This window comes from Atractosteus spatula, chromosome 4 (assembly GCF_055471065.1).
Source record: "Atractosteus spatula isolate fAtrSpa1 chromosome 4, fAtrSpa1.hap1, whole genome shotgun sequence".
NCBI classification, from domain to species: Eukaryota; Metazoa; Chordata; class Actinopteri; order Semionotiformes; family Lepisosteidae; genus Atractosteus; species Atractosteus spatula.
In genome coordinates, this window is record NC_142709.1 from 5,919,644 (window position 1) to 5,933,042 (window position 13,399).

At 38.2% G+C, this 13,399-nt stretch overlaps 1 protein-coding gene across 1 annotated transcript in view; it reads left to right on the forward strand.

The window, feature by feature from the left end:
- The first annotated feature begins 3,304 nt into the window (after nt 1-3,304).
- Nucleotides 3,305-13,399, forward strand: part of cd247 (CD247 molecule) — a 35,252-nt gene continuing 25,157 nt past the window's right edge. The window contains exon 1 of the mRNA XM_088914955.1: nt 3,305-3,488. Coding sequence (XP_088771081.1) covers nt 3,431-3,488 — 58 coding nt within the window. The 5' untranslated portion in view covers nt 3,305-3,430. The remainder of the gene's footprint in view (nt 3,489-13,399) is intronic.

Sequence of the window (13,399 nt, forward strand, 5' to 3'; positions counted from 1 at the left end):
TTTTAAAATTGAGTCATCCCTATGCAAAGTCCAAAAGTTAATAGATTAACAGATCAAGGTTAAAATAGAATTCAAGACAAAAGAAGACTAAGCTATTTTGTTAATTTAGGGCAAGTGGGTCCTTGTATTTCTAGAGTAAACGTTACTTTAAAAAGAAAATTCTTCTTGTTGGAAATCGATGTTGCATGTGGTGTAAAAGCTATTGTTCGCTGACTGCGTGCATCTCGCACGTCTGATAAAAAAATCGTGATCTGTCAAATTTAATTTTGAACAATCAATTACCTGTTTGCGGAAAATATGACATTTTCTGTCTGTGTAGTGTATTTTAATTATGATTTAATGTAGACGGTTGTAAAGATATGAAAATCCATAGACCTGTTTGTTGTTTCGTTAAGATAAACCATGTACTGTGTACGACAGTGTTAAATCCTGGTACGATATCGTTCACGGCGAGCATAAAACTTCTGAATGTGTGCTTTTTTTTAGTGTGGATGCTAATGATAAATTGCAACATGTCTAAAATATAACAAGGCTTTTTTTTTAAGTCATCATGAGAGTCCGTCATATTTTTGTAAAAAAGCAGCCCCTGTTTCAACTTGTGTTGAACTTTTGTTGAAACAATACACTATTACAAAGATGCCCTGCTTCTGTCAGTGTCTGTCTTTCTGCCTAAGCGCTCTGGTTATCTACAGTATGTGCAGCTTTCTCTTAATTATTTGCTCTGAAAAAAGCCTGCATTATGTGCCTTTATTTCTACAGTTAGATTCCAAATATGTACTAATTTTTGCTTTACTGCTATGCCTGATTAGCATTTGGATTTTAAAGGGCGCAAATATACTAATTATTTCAAACAATTATATTAAATTTTAATCAGGATAGTCTTGGCTAAAAAATAATTTCAGAGTAGATATGGGTAATATTTTTAATTGAAAGATCTGGCATACACCACACACTTAAAATTTGCCTGCAGATGTTTCTATTAACCTGATCGATGATTCATTTTTAATTAAAACTTTATTAACCTTGGATGTCATGCAATAAACATTATTGGAATTAATATTCTTTCAAGCTTCAGTAATTTTGTATTTAATTGACTTGATTCCTCATTCATTCTTGAAATACTGTATGACTGCATTTAATACTGTACATAGACATCATTTGCGTTTCTATGATATGAATGGTACTCAAGTGTAAAACTCATTTTATTACAAAATTATGCTTAGTTCCATTTATCAAATTTATATTTGTATTTTCTTTAATACACATAATTTGCGGGTATTTTTTAGCTATTTGTAGTTACTGAGGTACTTTATGAAGAATACATTTAGTATAACAACTCTAGGAGGATTTGTTGACCTATAAATAAAAAAAAACATAATGAGAAAGTTAGGCTGTCAGTGTTACAGTTCAGTGCAGTGTTATGGTACAAAAACAGCATGTTTAGTCTTAAACAAAAAGACTTCCATACTTTTTGAATTTCTTTTGTTTAGAGTTACAAACCTGCAAAAATTTTTACTGAGTTTTTAAAATAATCTACAGGAAAAGATACAGTAAGCCACATCCTCAAACAATTACACATACTGTACCTTTTTTTTTTAAATCTGGTAATCTGATAATATAAATGATTGCTTTCCAGACTTTAAAATTAATATTTGTTATCGTCTAGTATGAAACAGGATATGCATATATATACACTGTATATGTGTGTGTTCATATGCATATAAACATGCATACATAAATGCATATTTATTTTTTCTTTTTATTTTAAACAGCAGCTTTTAAAAACGCATACTTTATTGTACATCTTCAATACTTGCCTGTGTATTTTTATTTTACCCTCCTTGTATCATACTGGAACACAGGATTCCCAATCACAACATCCCATCAATTTTTAATTGTGTGGCCAGTAAATATTCTGTGCTCGCTTTTTAAAATTTTGTTTGCAGAAGTTTGGATTTTCCAGGTGTTTAATGAATTCAGTTGTGCGAGAGCAACGCTCCCTTAGTGCAGCTTGCTTTTGCTAATAAAACGGCTTGAATACCAAGCACTCAGCGTATGGGCGTATTCTACATTAAAGCACTCTGTAAAGATGAGTCTTAATTGTTTGCCAGGCTTAGCAATGAGAAAGTGAGGGGTAGATCAGCACTTAGGCTTTTCCATTTGATTTTATTGAACCTCTTTTCCAGTTGCCTGTGGAATTTGTAAGAAGATTTGCGAAAGTAATATGTTTTTTTAGGTAGCTTCAATTTTATCTTCTTTTTTAGAGTTAAGTTTTAATATGGACCTGTGTGACAGTCACCCACTACGTTTCACATACAGTAGATGTTTAATTTTGTGACTGAAAGCCACAGTTAAAAGAAAAGATGTCTCAAATGCTCTAAAACTAAAAAAAAAAACAATCACTTGTTCTGGGTGGTCTTCTGTTGCTTCTTTCAAAATGGTTTGATGCTTCCGCTAAATTAACTTTCACAGGACTCAAGCAATTCAAGTCTCACATATATTTGCAAGAAAACAAACGCCTGTGTGTGTCAAACTGGTTTGCTTAGAGACTGAAAAAAATCAGTGTGGTGTGCTGCTTTCTGCATTCTATGAGATGGTCATAAAAAGGGTCTCAAAGAAACCTCTACTGACTACTGACCTCTAAGTGCACCAACTGACATTGCAAAAAAAGATGATGAATATCAAAATTAGTAGAAGTACTATATTGGCAACGCTTAGTAGGAAAGAAGTTAATATCAGGTGTATTTTTCGTCTTGAAGCTTTAATCAATATTAAAGTAGATAGCAAAACATTCCACAGGGAAAATAGAAGTTTCTATATAATTCATTTTTGTCTTCTGTTTTTTCTTTAAAGAGATACATAATGGTATGCATTTAATACGCATTGCATTCCATGTCAAATGATGTGTGGAAAAGTGTTTCATTGATGGTTTTTGTCAGATAACTGTGTTTAATGTTTTGTCAAGGGTTTCTGTAACAGGGCTTGGTAAAATGCCTTTTGAGCCCAATATATTACTTAAGATATTTTGACGTTCATGCTTTCGGTTCAGTAGATTTAACCCATTCTCGAGCGTCACCATCAATACCAAAGCTGGCCTTTTAAACGAAGAACAATAGTAAAAGATTATTGACCTGTAGGCACCCAGGAAAGGTGTTGCCTTTCTAGCCCATGGCGCTACACTCTCTCGGAGACTCTGCCTGCCTGCCTGAGAGCGCCCAAGCCCTTCAAGCCGGCGGCCATGTTGCTGAGAGCAGCTCTGAGGCTCTACATGACTTGACGCTGCAGGTGGAGTGCTCAGTGCTCAAGAGCTACCCACTTCCTGCACACACCGACAGAGGAGCACAGAGGCTGAAGGTGTCACTCGCTTGATGCAGCTGCTGCAACAGGAGACATTTCTGACATCCCATCCCTTTTCAAATCGAGGAGGACAATGAATTTGCACTGGACCGGTACCTTGGTATCTCTGGCCTTGGCTTTTCCAGTTGTAGGTAAGGAGAGACCTTTACTCTTTCAGGAGGCTGGACGAAGCCCATAATGTGTAATTCTTTTGGACTGAGACATTTACATGCAAGAAAATAGTTAATTCCACTGTGGGCTCAGTTGTATTTCCATCACAGTGTGGTTATTTACGTTTCCTTTTTTATTTTTTAATTATATCATCATTCTATCGTTTATAACAATTTCGTCATCTAAAAAACTCAGAAAAACGCAGTCCCCATCAGAAAAATAAGAACGTCACAGTCAGTGTGTGCCATTTTATACCAAGCTTCGTCATTGGAAAAAAAACATGGTCTTCATGGTCAAAAGCTTTAAAAGGTCATCATTCGTAAAAGTAACACCTATTTTAGGATATACTGTATCTTGCTGATATTGGTTGTTACATCTTTGAAAAAAATGGCCATTTTCTTCTAATAAATCGATACATTTCGTAGCTTTCTAGATGGGAAAGGGTGTTGGCCTTTCCTTGAATGTCAAGCTGCATTAAAAACAGGAGCTACAAGCCTTATCTTCTAGTGATTATGTTTTAATTGTTTAATTCATTGTTTGAATTACAACCGTTGCTTCAGAAACATAGCGCTGGCTATGCTCTTGGTGAATTTGGACATTCCTTCTTCCTAGGATTTAACTTGACTGTGTGTACCTGAAATGTATGAATTATTCTCTTTTTTTTTTGGTCTTGTATACTGCGGATGCAGTAGTTTCAAAGGTTTAGGCCTTTGACTATGTAATATCCAATCATATAATTCACATAACATGGATTTTGCTGCATAGCTGTATATCCCATAGGCCTGTAAATAGACAAAAAAAGAGCCAGTCAACCTGTCCTGTGATGGTCAGCAGTAGGGACCATGTTTGGAGCAATCTTTTTAATTTTAAACATTCTCCTGAAATTTCTGAACTTTTTAAAGAAACTGTTGGCCGTTGCAGTATTCTTGTGTTTTATGGATACTCAGTACTCATTTCTAACAACTTTACAGCATCAGAGATGATGGCTGAAAAGGAGGAACAAAGGTGTCCATTTCTCAATTAAAATCTGAAGCAGATTCTATCGAAACAATAACTGTAACACTACAGTATACGCTGATTTCTGCTGTTGTGGTACTGATTAATAGAACAATGAGTATTTTAAATGGTGACAGTTGAAAAGGTGAAAGAGAATCTGCTGTTTCCATATATCAGAAGCATTGACTGACGTGGAAACTGCTTACTCTGTGTTCGTTTCCAATCAGGAATGCTTTTATGGAAGCCTTTTAAGTTTAAAATCTAGTGAAACGAAACAAGGAAACTCAGTAAGTAAATGCTTCCTCAGACTAACTCTTTCTGAATCAAGACAGACAGTGAATGTCCGCCCAGCTCCAGAATGCAGTAAGAAAAGTTTTTCAGTTGTTTTTCGGTTTGGTTTAAAATGGATGGCAGCTTGATCTGGGAAAGACAGAATCCTTAAAATGTCTTACAGGCAGTGAAAGTGTAAAATGAATCATTTGTAATGATACAATTGTCCTTTTTTTTTACCTTGCAGGCAAACAGTCCGATCTACTGTATGTTAAAAGAATGAGTTGCGAATCTGTTCAAAGTTTGTCACAGGAGGAAAGTGGTTCTGATTATTTCGGCACAAACCCAGTCTGCTGCAGATGCAATACAAGGAATTAATACATTATGAGGACATAGTTGTCCCATTCATGTATTATCCTATTCTGTGACATTTGTCCAGAGTATTTTATATAAATCGGGACATTAAAAACATTGTAAATCTCAACCTCCTGCCTTCTAAAGATAATTCGATGGTCACCCTGTCTTTGCACTGAAACAAAAATAAAACTAAGACACCTCTCACAAGGCGTATTTTATTAAATATTTGAATTTTTCCTCGAGCAGCAACTTGGTCATTATTTTTCTTTTGTTTTAACCATTAAAGTCAAATCACCGCACAGGTTACTGGAATATGTGTCCGTACTTGTGTGACTTATGTATGCATATTTGTAAGATGGCATTTTCACTTTACAATTCAGTCTGTAAGAGAGTTAGGGAGCGTTAGGGAGAGTTATTCTAGTCAAGGAACAGCAGTTATAATTCCCCAACTTGTGAAAAAATCCCAAAAGATGAATCAATGATAGGGGGAAAAAAATGTACGCTAGATCCATGATAGATCCGAGCTTAATTGTGATTGAAACAATAGGCAAGAACTTCGAAGAACAATAAAATACAACCTGAAATGTTTAATTATATACTGTATAGTGAAACACTTTCTTGCATTATGTGTTCAGGAAATGTCTGGGTAACAAAGAGTTTTTTGATTATTTTACATTTTTAATTAAGAAAGGTTAGGAGCTGCCCGTTATTGAGTTCGAGTGAGTTAAACCACATCTGTAACTTACCTCAAAATACATTGATTAATCAGCTCCGGACCTAGGCTGAGGCTAAGAGTAGCCACAGTACCCTGCCTTAATAGCTGCTCTTGCTTCTATGTTTACGGCTAGAACTTGTCACTCGGATCGTTTCAGATTGAGCCTGTTTGTTTTCCGAGTTCCACATTTTGCAGAAAACAACATCAGCTAGAAATGAACAGTCAATTAAAGCTCTGTGCAGAATTCCTAATTAAAAAAGTAACCTAAATATTTTTAGATAAAAAATCCATCAATTCATACATGCAAATGTAAGATTCCTAGGGTGATTATAATCAATGCTAATTGAATTCACTGCTGTAGATAAGGGAAAGGGCAATTCTTAAACACTGAACCAGAGGGCTACCACGTGATGGAATTTTTCAGCATTGTCTAGACACTCCTTTTCAAGACCTGTAACAAAAACATTGTCGTCTCCGTAAACACTGAAGTATCCACACAGCCCGCTTGTTTATTGTGAATGGCTAGTCTCGACAATCGTGTGACCTGGAAAATGTGTAGGGTGGCCAGGCCCTGATGGGTGTGAGAAGTAATCCAGTGCACAGTGAACGTTTCCGCTTGCAGATTGTGACCCCAGAGCCCAGAGGACACTAGAGTCTCTGTCCATGGTTCTCTAGAACCTGCTGTTATACGGCCTTGCTGTCCAAGAGAATCCGAGACGCCGAGCAGAGCAGCAGCAAAGACAAAATGGTCCTTCAAGCCCAAATCAAAAAGAAATCGAGTTCAGGTTATGTGTCTGTATTCATTCTGTGAGTTTACCAAGTTTCTCGGTTCAAGCATTCGCCAGTCAGTTCTTAAGGATACTTCTCAGATGAACACTCTCTCCATTTCTTGGCTGCTGTAATCATTTTACATAACCAAGCGCCACTTCATGTAAATGTCTGCCATCAGTGGAATGGACGAAAGGGATCCGTAACAGAGTAATTTCACGTTTTCCACTCAGCTCCTGGATTACCTGATACTTAGAGGTGTTCTGTAATAACAACTCAGGTATGCATTGCTTTATAAAATATCGATGGCGCTGCAGAAGGGTGTTTAGGCCCCCTTAGGACAAGAAAGTTGCACATTGACATAACATTTTAAAGAAAGATTGATTTTACAAATGAATTCTACATCTTTTTTTTCTGGTCCAGAAAGCAATGTTAAAAAAACGATGGTATGCACAGAAAATTCCTGAATTTCGACACCTATACTGCAATGGTTCATTAATTTGTCTTCATTATGCATTTACTGCTCAGATTTCAAGGCGCGATTTACTTTCACTGTCTGCCGATGACCCATACAATCATAATGTTTCGAAACAGTTCCCAGGGGGCTGCTGTTGACTGCTGCAGCCTAATGCATTTCCTGTATTGTTCTCCAGCTCTTCTGTCCTCTTGTGTTCCTCCAGTGTCCAGGTTGCATTTGGACCTCTATCCTTTATCTCAAGAGTACTCCATAAGACCAAACACTAACGCAAGGGACAGAGGCAGACCTGTCTGCCACGCATAATCAAAAAGAAATCACCTTTTCTAAAAACACAATACAGCTAATTGGGTTGCAGGGGGTCAGGGGATATAACCTGTGTCTGTACAGGCAAGGAGGAGATTTCCAGTTTGGAAACGTTCGGGCCTGTTCCACCTGATACTGAGTGCAAAACGTCTTAACGTTTGACATTGCGTTACGAAGCCAGAGAGCCAGAAAGCCACTCCATTTAGCTGTTGATGGGATTATCAGTGAGATTTTCCAAAAGCAGACACGAAGCCTGCTGTCCCTGTCCTCGTGGAGCTCCACTCCACTGTGCTGAGGCTTCTGAGCTGCAACTATATTGTAATTTCAACTGCTTCTCTTCCACTCCTCCGTCCATATATATCACCAAGCTAAGTACCATGCAGCATTAACACAGAGACCTACATCAGAAGACGTCCCTAGGAATCATGAATGTAAATAAGAATGTGGTTTCTTTATTCACAAATGCACCTGCTGAATGCATCGTATTTCAGCTATTTACCAGCTTAGGAACTTGTTATACATTCATCTACATCTAGATGTAGTTCCACCACAGCTATGATCCCTTCCCCCTTTATAATAGCTGTAAGTTATTTCCTTATAAGGAATATATATAGGCGTGTATATATATATAGGTGTGTTTTCACAACTACTGTGTCGATGAACATCCATTTCCTTCCCAAAGAAAAAAAACAAAAACTAGTAGGACCTTTCATTAAGACTGAGCCACTCAGCCTTTTTCATTTTCCCCACTGTTTATCTCACGCTGCAGAGCACGCATACAGGAGCTTGTGGAATGTGTGTCAAATGGCTATGCTTTGAAAACGTTTTTTTTCGAGATAGACGTACATGCCAAATGACTGACAGAAGATGTTCTTTGAGAAGATATGTTTCTGTCGGCAAGGTACTGGGGACATTCAAAAGCAGAAGACACAAGTTCTTAAATAGGCAAAAGATCTTAAATCAAATATCCTCACATCAAACAGCAGCATATTCGCATGAAGACCTAGAGGTTTAGGTGGAATACCGCATGACAGAGGCCTTTATTACAGGTGTCATAATGTTAAAAGCAGGGGAAAGCTGTAACTTTTCTAGTATTTTTAAGTGCAGAGCCAGGACAACTGAGACTGTAAGCAAGACTAGAACCATGATCAAGACCCTCTTGAGCTGACACAGATACTGTGAAGTGCAGTCCAGTACAGGATTCACAGCAGTCAATCTTCAAAATCTTAAAGAATTAAAATTGAACCACGGAAAGTACCTCATCAAGACTTTTTTTTTATTTTGGGTGTTTTTAAAAAAAACTAATTCAGGGACATTTGAGACTTCAAGAGCAATGCAGTTATCCCTCCCAGCTCTAACTTATGTGGAGGTTCATTCTTGACATGTTTAGAATAAAGAATTAACTGGAATTCAAAAGAACTATTATGCTCTCTCATTATTTCATGGAGGGTTATAGTTCCACAGATGATAAAATCATTACAGAGCTGACGCCTGTCTTTGAACGGCCTTCTTAAACCATGCTCTGATCGGGAAAGGGCAGATACGTTCCAACGCGCTCCTAACATTCGCCCTAAGGAAATAGGAATTTATTGGGGTCATATTTTTAAGATTGTGTACCCCAACCATACCCGCCACTTTCTGTTTCCATCCAGTAAGAAGGAGTGATTTTGACTTCTCTAACAAATAAAAATCAGACAAGTCAATCTTAGGTAAACACCAACCAAAAGGCACAGGTGGACAATCTGTTTAAAACCAAGTAAGGGAGACACTTCTTCACTGGAAGATTTGCGGGAGTCTGGAACAAGCTACCCAGCCATTGCTGTTGAAGCCAGTCCCCTGGTTTCTTTCAAGAAACAGCTGGATGAGACTCTTGGATCATTTTACTAGTAACTACCAAAGAACCTAAATGAGCCAAATGGCTGCATCTCATTGGTAAACGTTCTTATGGACAGAAAGGGCTTCACTGCATGTGAAGATACGGTATCCTCCGCTAGTCTCTTCATGGCTGATATTTCTTCTACCAGAGAATGGCACGTTTTCTTGCAAAAGTGCACGAGCAAAAAGTCCCTTACTGTATGAAAATGTCATCCCTAAAGGTTCCCCAATGTTTTTCTAATTGTCATAGATAATGTACATAAAAATATTGAATAATATAGACATTTGCTCCTTTTGAATGGAAATAGAACATGGTTTTTCCTTTATCAAGAGCCCTGGTTGGTGTTAGGGGCTTTGCACAAGTGACTGATTTTTTAAAAATAATTATGCATTTTTCAGTCATTGGCCTACCATATCATAAGACTTCCTCTGTCTCCTTGGAGAGTAAATAGTGGGGAAAAGAAGACGGACTTTTGAATGATCCAAGTTTTTTTCCTTCCCAAGCACATCACATCAAAATACAATACAAAAATAATTCCGACCCTACACAAAGCCCCTTCAGTCCCCATCCGCATTTTAACACAGAGACACAGCGGCTGAGGCACAGCAGCACAAAATAAGGAAAAATCATTGCTTAACCAAAAGCGTGCTTTGAAAAAAATGATTGAAAACGTTTAAAAAATCTTAGTTTTTTTTCCCCAGAACGTAATCTATACTACACGTTTTCGGGAAATGTTTATTTTTATCTGCTAAAACGACGTTTAGAGCAAACGACAGCGCGAGCTGTCGCTGTTGCATTAACAAAAGCTGGTGCTTTTTTTTGGGGGGGGGGGGGACACCAAGTCATAGGAACTGTAATTTCTGAAAACAATAATACCCACTGATCATCATTCTTTCCTCTGGCCTGCTTAGTGCTTATCAGGGTTAGGCTTCTGAGAAAGCCCAGGCAGGCGGTGAAAACCTTATTGCATTGGAACCGAAAGACAGATTCGCGAATAACAGTGTTTTTTTTCAGCTGTGATGTCACTGATTTCTGTAGAAATGATGCAGTGTTTTGGTGAGAGGAGAACGGAATATGTGCATGTGCAGCATGTCGAAACGGAGCCACGGGAGAAACGCGGTGTCAGTTGGCTGCTGCCTCTTTACCAACAATGTTTTTAATTGAATGTGGGGATTCCGCAGCCCGGCGTATTGTTGTTTTTCCCCTTTCACAGCAGATGTGTAGGAAGTGTTTTGTGTGTGTGTGTTGTTCTGCCGGCACCACTGGTCTCGACGCGTTCGTGTTGGGTGAGAAACCATGGATGTCATTGATTGTGCAGTACCTTTTAGGGGCAAAATACAACGTGAACGTATCTCTCAGAAGTAAGCTACCGTACACGTGTGCATTGAAAAAAAATAATGCTCCTTTAAAATCGCTACTGTAGCCTTGGCTGTTTCTGGATTTTGTCCTTTAATATTTTGCAGCTAGTACACCGACAGCTGAAGTCAAGCGCCACAGCACAGACTCTTTTCTATATTGTTTAAAAGCCCCTTGCTAAAGTCCCCTACAGATGAAGCATATACTGTATGCACAGAGACCAGAGTTCAGTTATCTCCGCGTACTGTACGTCACACACGGAAGGCCAGATACTGTCGCTCTGCAGGGATTGACTTGAAGCAGGACGCGACAGAATAAAAACTTTGTTCTGAGATACAGTACAAAGAGGAGGAAAGAGCTCGGCCTTAGACTTCTATGTTGCTACATCTTAAAGAATCATAAGACAAACAGCCAAATATTTGGTGGTATATACTGTACGCAGTCTTTTAAAGTTTATATCTATATTAATGTTTTCCCCTTTTTGATTCCTAGCCCTACAGGGGAAAAGTGAGGAATATTAGAAAATGGATTGCAATGTGTCCGTTTTCGTTCTCATCATCTCTCTGCGGCCGCCTGACTCCTGTACTCAGAATATCATATTCGGGGTACACCTACCACCGCGTGATAGTTCCACCTGTTTTGGGTCTTAAGGTTCTCATTTTTTCTTTCTTTGAAAGTTCAAGAAACACAAAACGTCAGGTTGTACGCTGTCAAAACAACTTTTATGAATGATAATGCAACAGTAATATTTAGTTCTGAATTATTGAGCGCTCGTTTTTGACTTTTACAAAAATTGCTGCAAACTGTCTGTTTACTAATATATTACCCTTAAGAAAGGTTTTATTAAAAAGGGCTACTGTATATATATATATTATAGCATACAATTTATTGCGAACAAAACTTCTTTATTAAAGGCTATATATAAATATAGGTGGGTAGCTGCGTCAGCATGCGTAGGCTGCAAAGGAACAAGTATTAGGTTTATTCCGTGCTGAAAAGAGAAGAAAAACACGATGTTTCGGCTGTGGAGCCTTCTTCGGGGGTTTGACACACCTAGACATGCTGTTTTGACACACCCGAAGAAGGCTCCGCATCTGAAACGTTTTGTTTCTTTTCTTCTCTTTTCAGCATGGAATAAACCTGTACTTGTTCCTGTATATAAATGCAGTCTTCATTTTCACAGTGAATTATCCATTAACCCCCGGCCCTCTTTGGTTCAAAATAAGTGCGTCAAGTCTGGTTAATTTCTATTAGGGAGCTTTTTGTTACATAAAAAACTGGTCTCAGCCCATGTAAAAACATACAAAAGCTCTCTTTGACGGAGTAAAGGCAGCGAGCGAATTATTTTTCCATTGTTACAGTGATGTGTCAATAAGATTTGCGGTCTTTACTGAATATCACAGCTTGCGCTTCGTTAATAAGTCAGACTTCTTGAGGACTGAGGTTTTCTTAAATGTGACATTTCTATCATTTCATTAGCATAGATCTACTCTGTTGATAAACAGCGGAGTTAAATTGTTCTTTATCAGGAGGGATTTGACGACTGAAGATGGAATATGTTCCTTTCCGTCGCACTTGGCCGCACATTGATACCTCCGAGATTGACACACTTCACGGACCACGGTCTTCAAGAAACCGGCAGATATTTAACGCGGTAGCAGGCACTAAGCCTTCTTCTCCAGTAAAAATAGTTTGCCCTTTCGGCGGACCTGTTCAACGGATTGTCAGATCAGCTTGTCTAGGATCTGACAATATGTCATCGATACGAAATGTCCAGGACTCCAGATCGCCTTCGCTTTCAAACGGGGGCCCGCTGAACAGATGGAAGACGTACAGTTACTCGTTTTATTCATTTATAAAAGCAAAAACAAGATGAAAAAGAAACGGCTGGTCATAAGCACTTTCCGTGGGCTCGATTGTGCTCATTGTAAAAGTGCTTTGCAGGGAGAGTTTGGTGCAATAAAGTGGAGAAGTATTAAGAGATATGGTGCCAGCGGAGAATAAACCATGCGGATCGTCTCATTATTCCACAACGTATATTCAAGGCATGCTGAAACTGTTTGAAATTTACCCATCGAAAATCCACTGGGGTGTCATATTTGAATGGGGTCGTTTGCTTAAATTGATTTAAGCTTTATTCTTCAGGAAATGGTTGTTGTCCTTCATTATTTGTAATTTAAATATACCAAAAAGGCAAAAAACAAACCAAATCTTTCTATGGTGCACTGTTACTTACAGCACCTCACTAGAGAATTTATTTCAACAGAACCCATTCCATTCTCTCTTGACATTGTCAGCTAAATGACTGCATTTAGCTGTTTTGCACAAAAACGGTAATAAATTTTAATTATATGCTCACGTTTAATATACACAAACGGTGTGAATGGCAGAATACAGCATTAATTCAAACGGTGCCCACACGTTCAGTTTAAGTTTCTTGAGAAAGAACCCCCTTTTGTCGTAATGACTTTTTTTTTGTGTGTGAGATAAAAGAGCTTGATGAAGAAAACTCATGTCGTTTGAAATGTACAGGGGGAGGTGGACAGATGTGTGGGTTAAAGGCAAGCCTTTGCACCTCAGATCCTCAAAGATGTACTTTTCCCTTCCTGCATTTTCCTGTTGTTGTCTCCTCTGTTCCTTATGCTTACACTGTTACTCTGTGAAACACCAAACTACCTGACATCTTCTTACACGCATATCCTTTTGATGTACTGTGTTGTGTAACCCAGTTTGTATAGTTTAAAAATAACTATGAAAGCACCCTGTGACAACT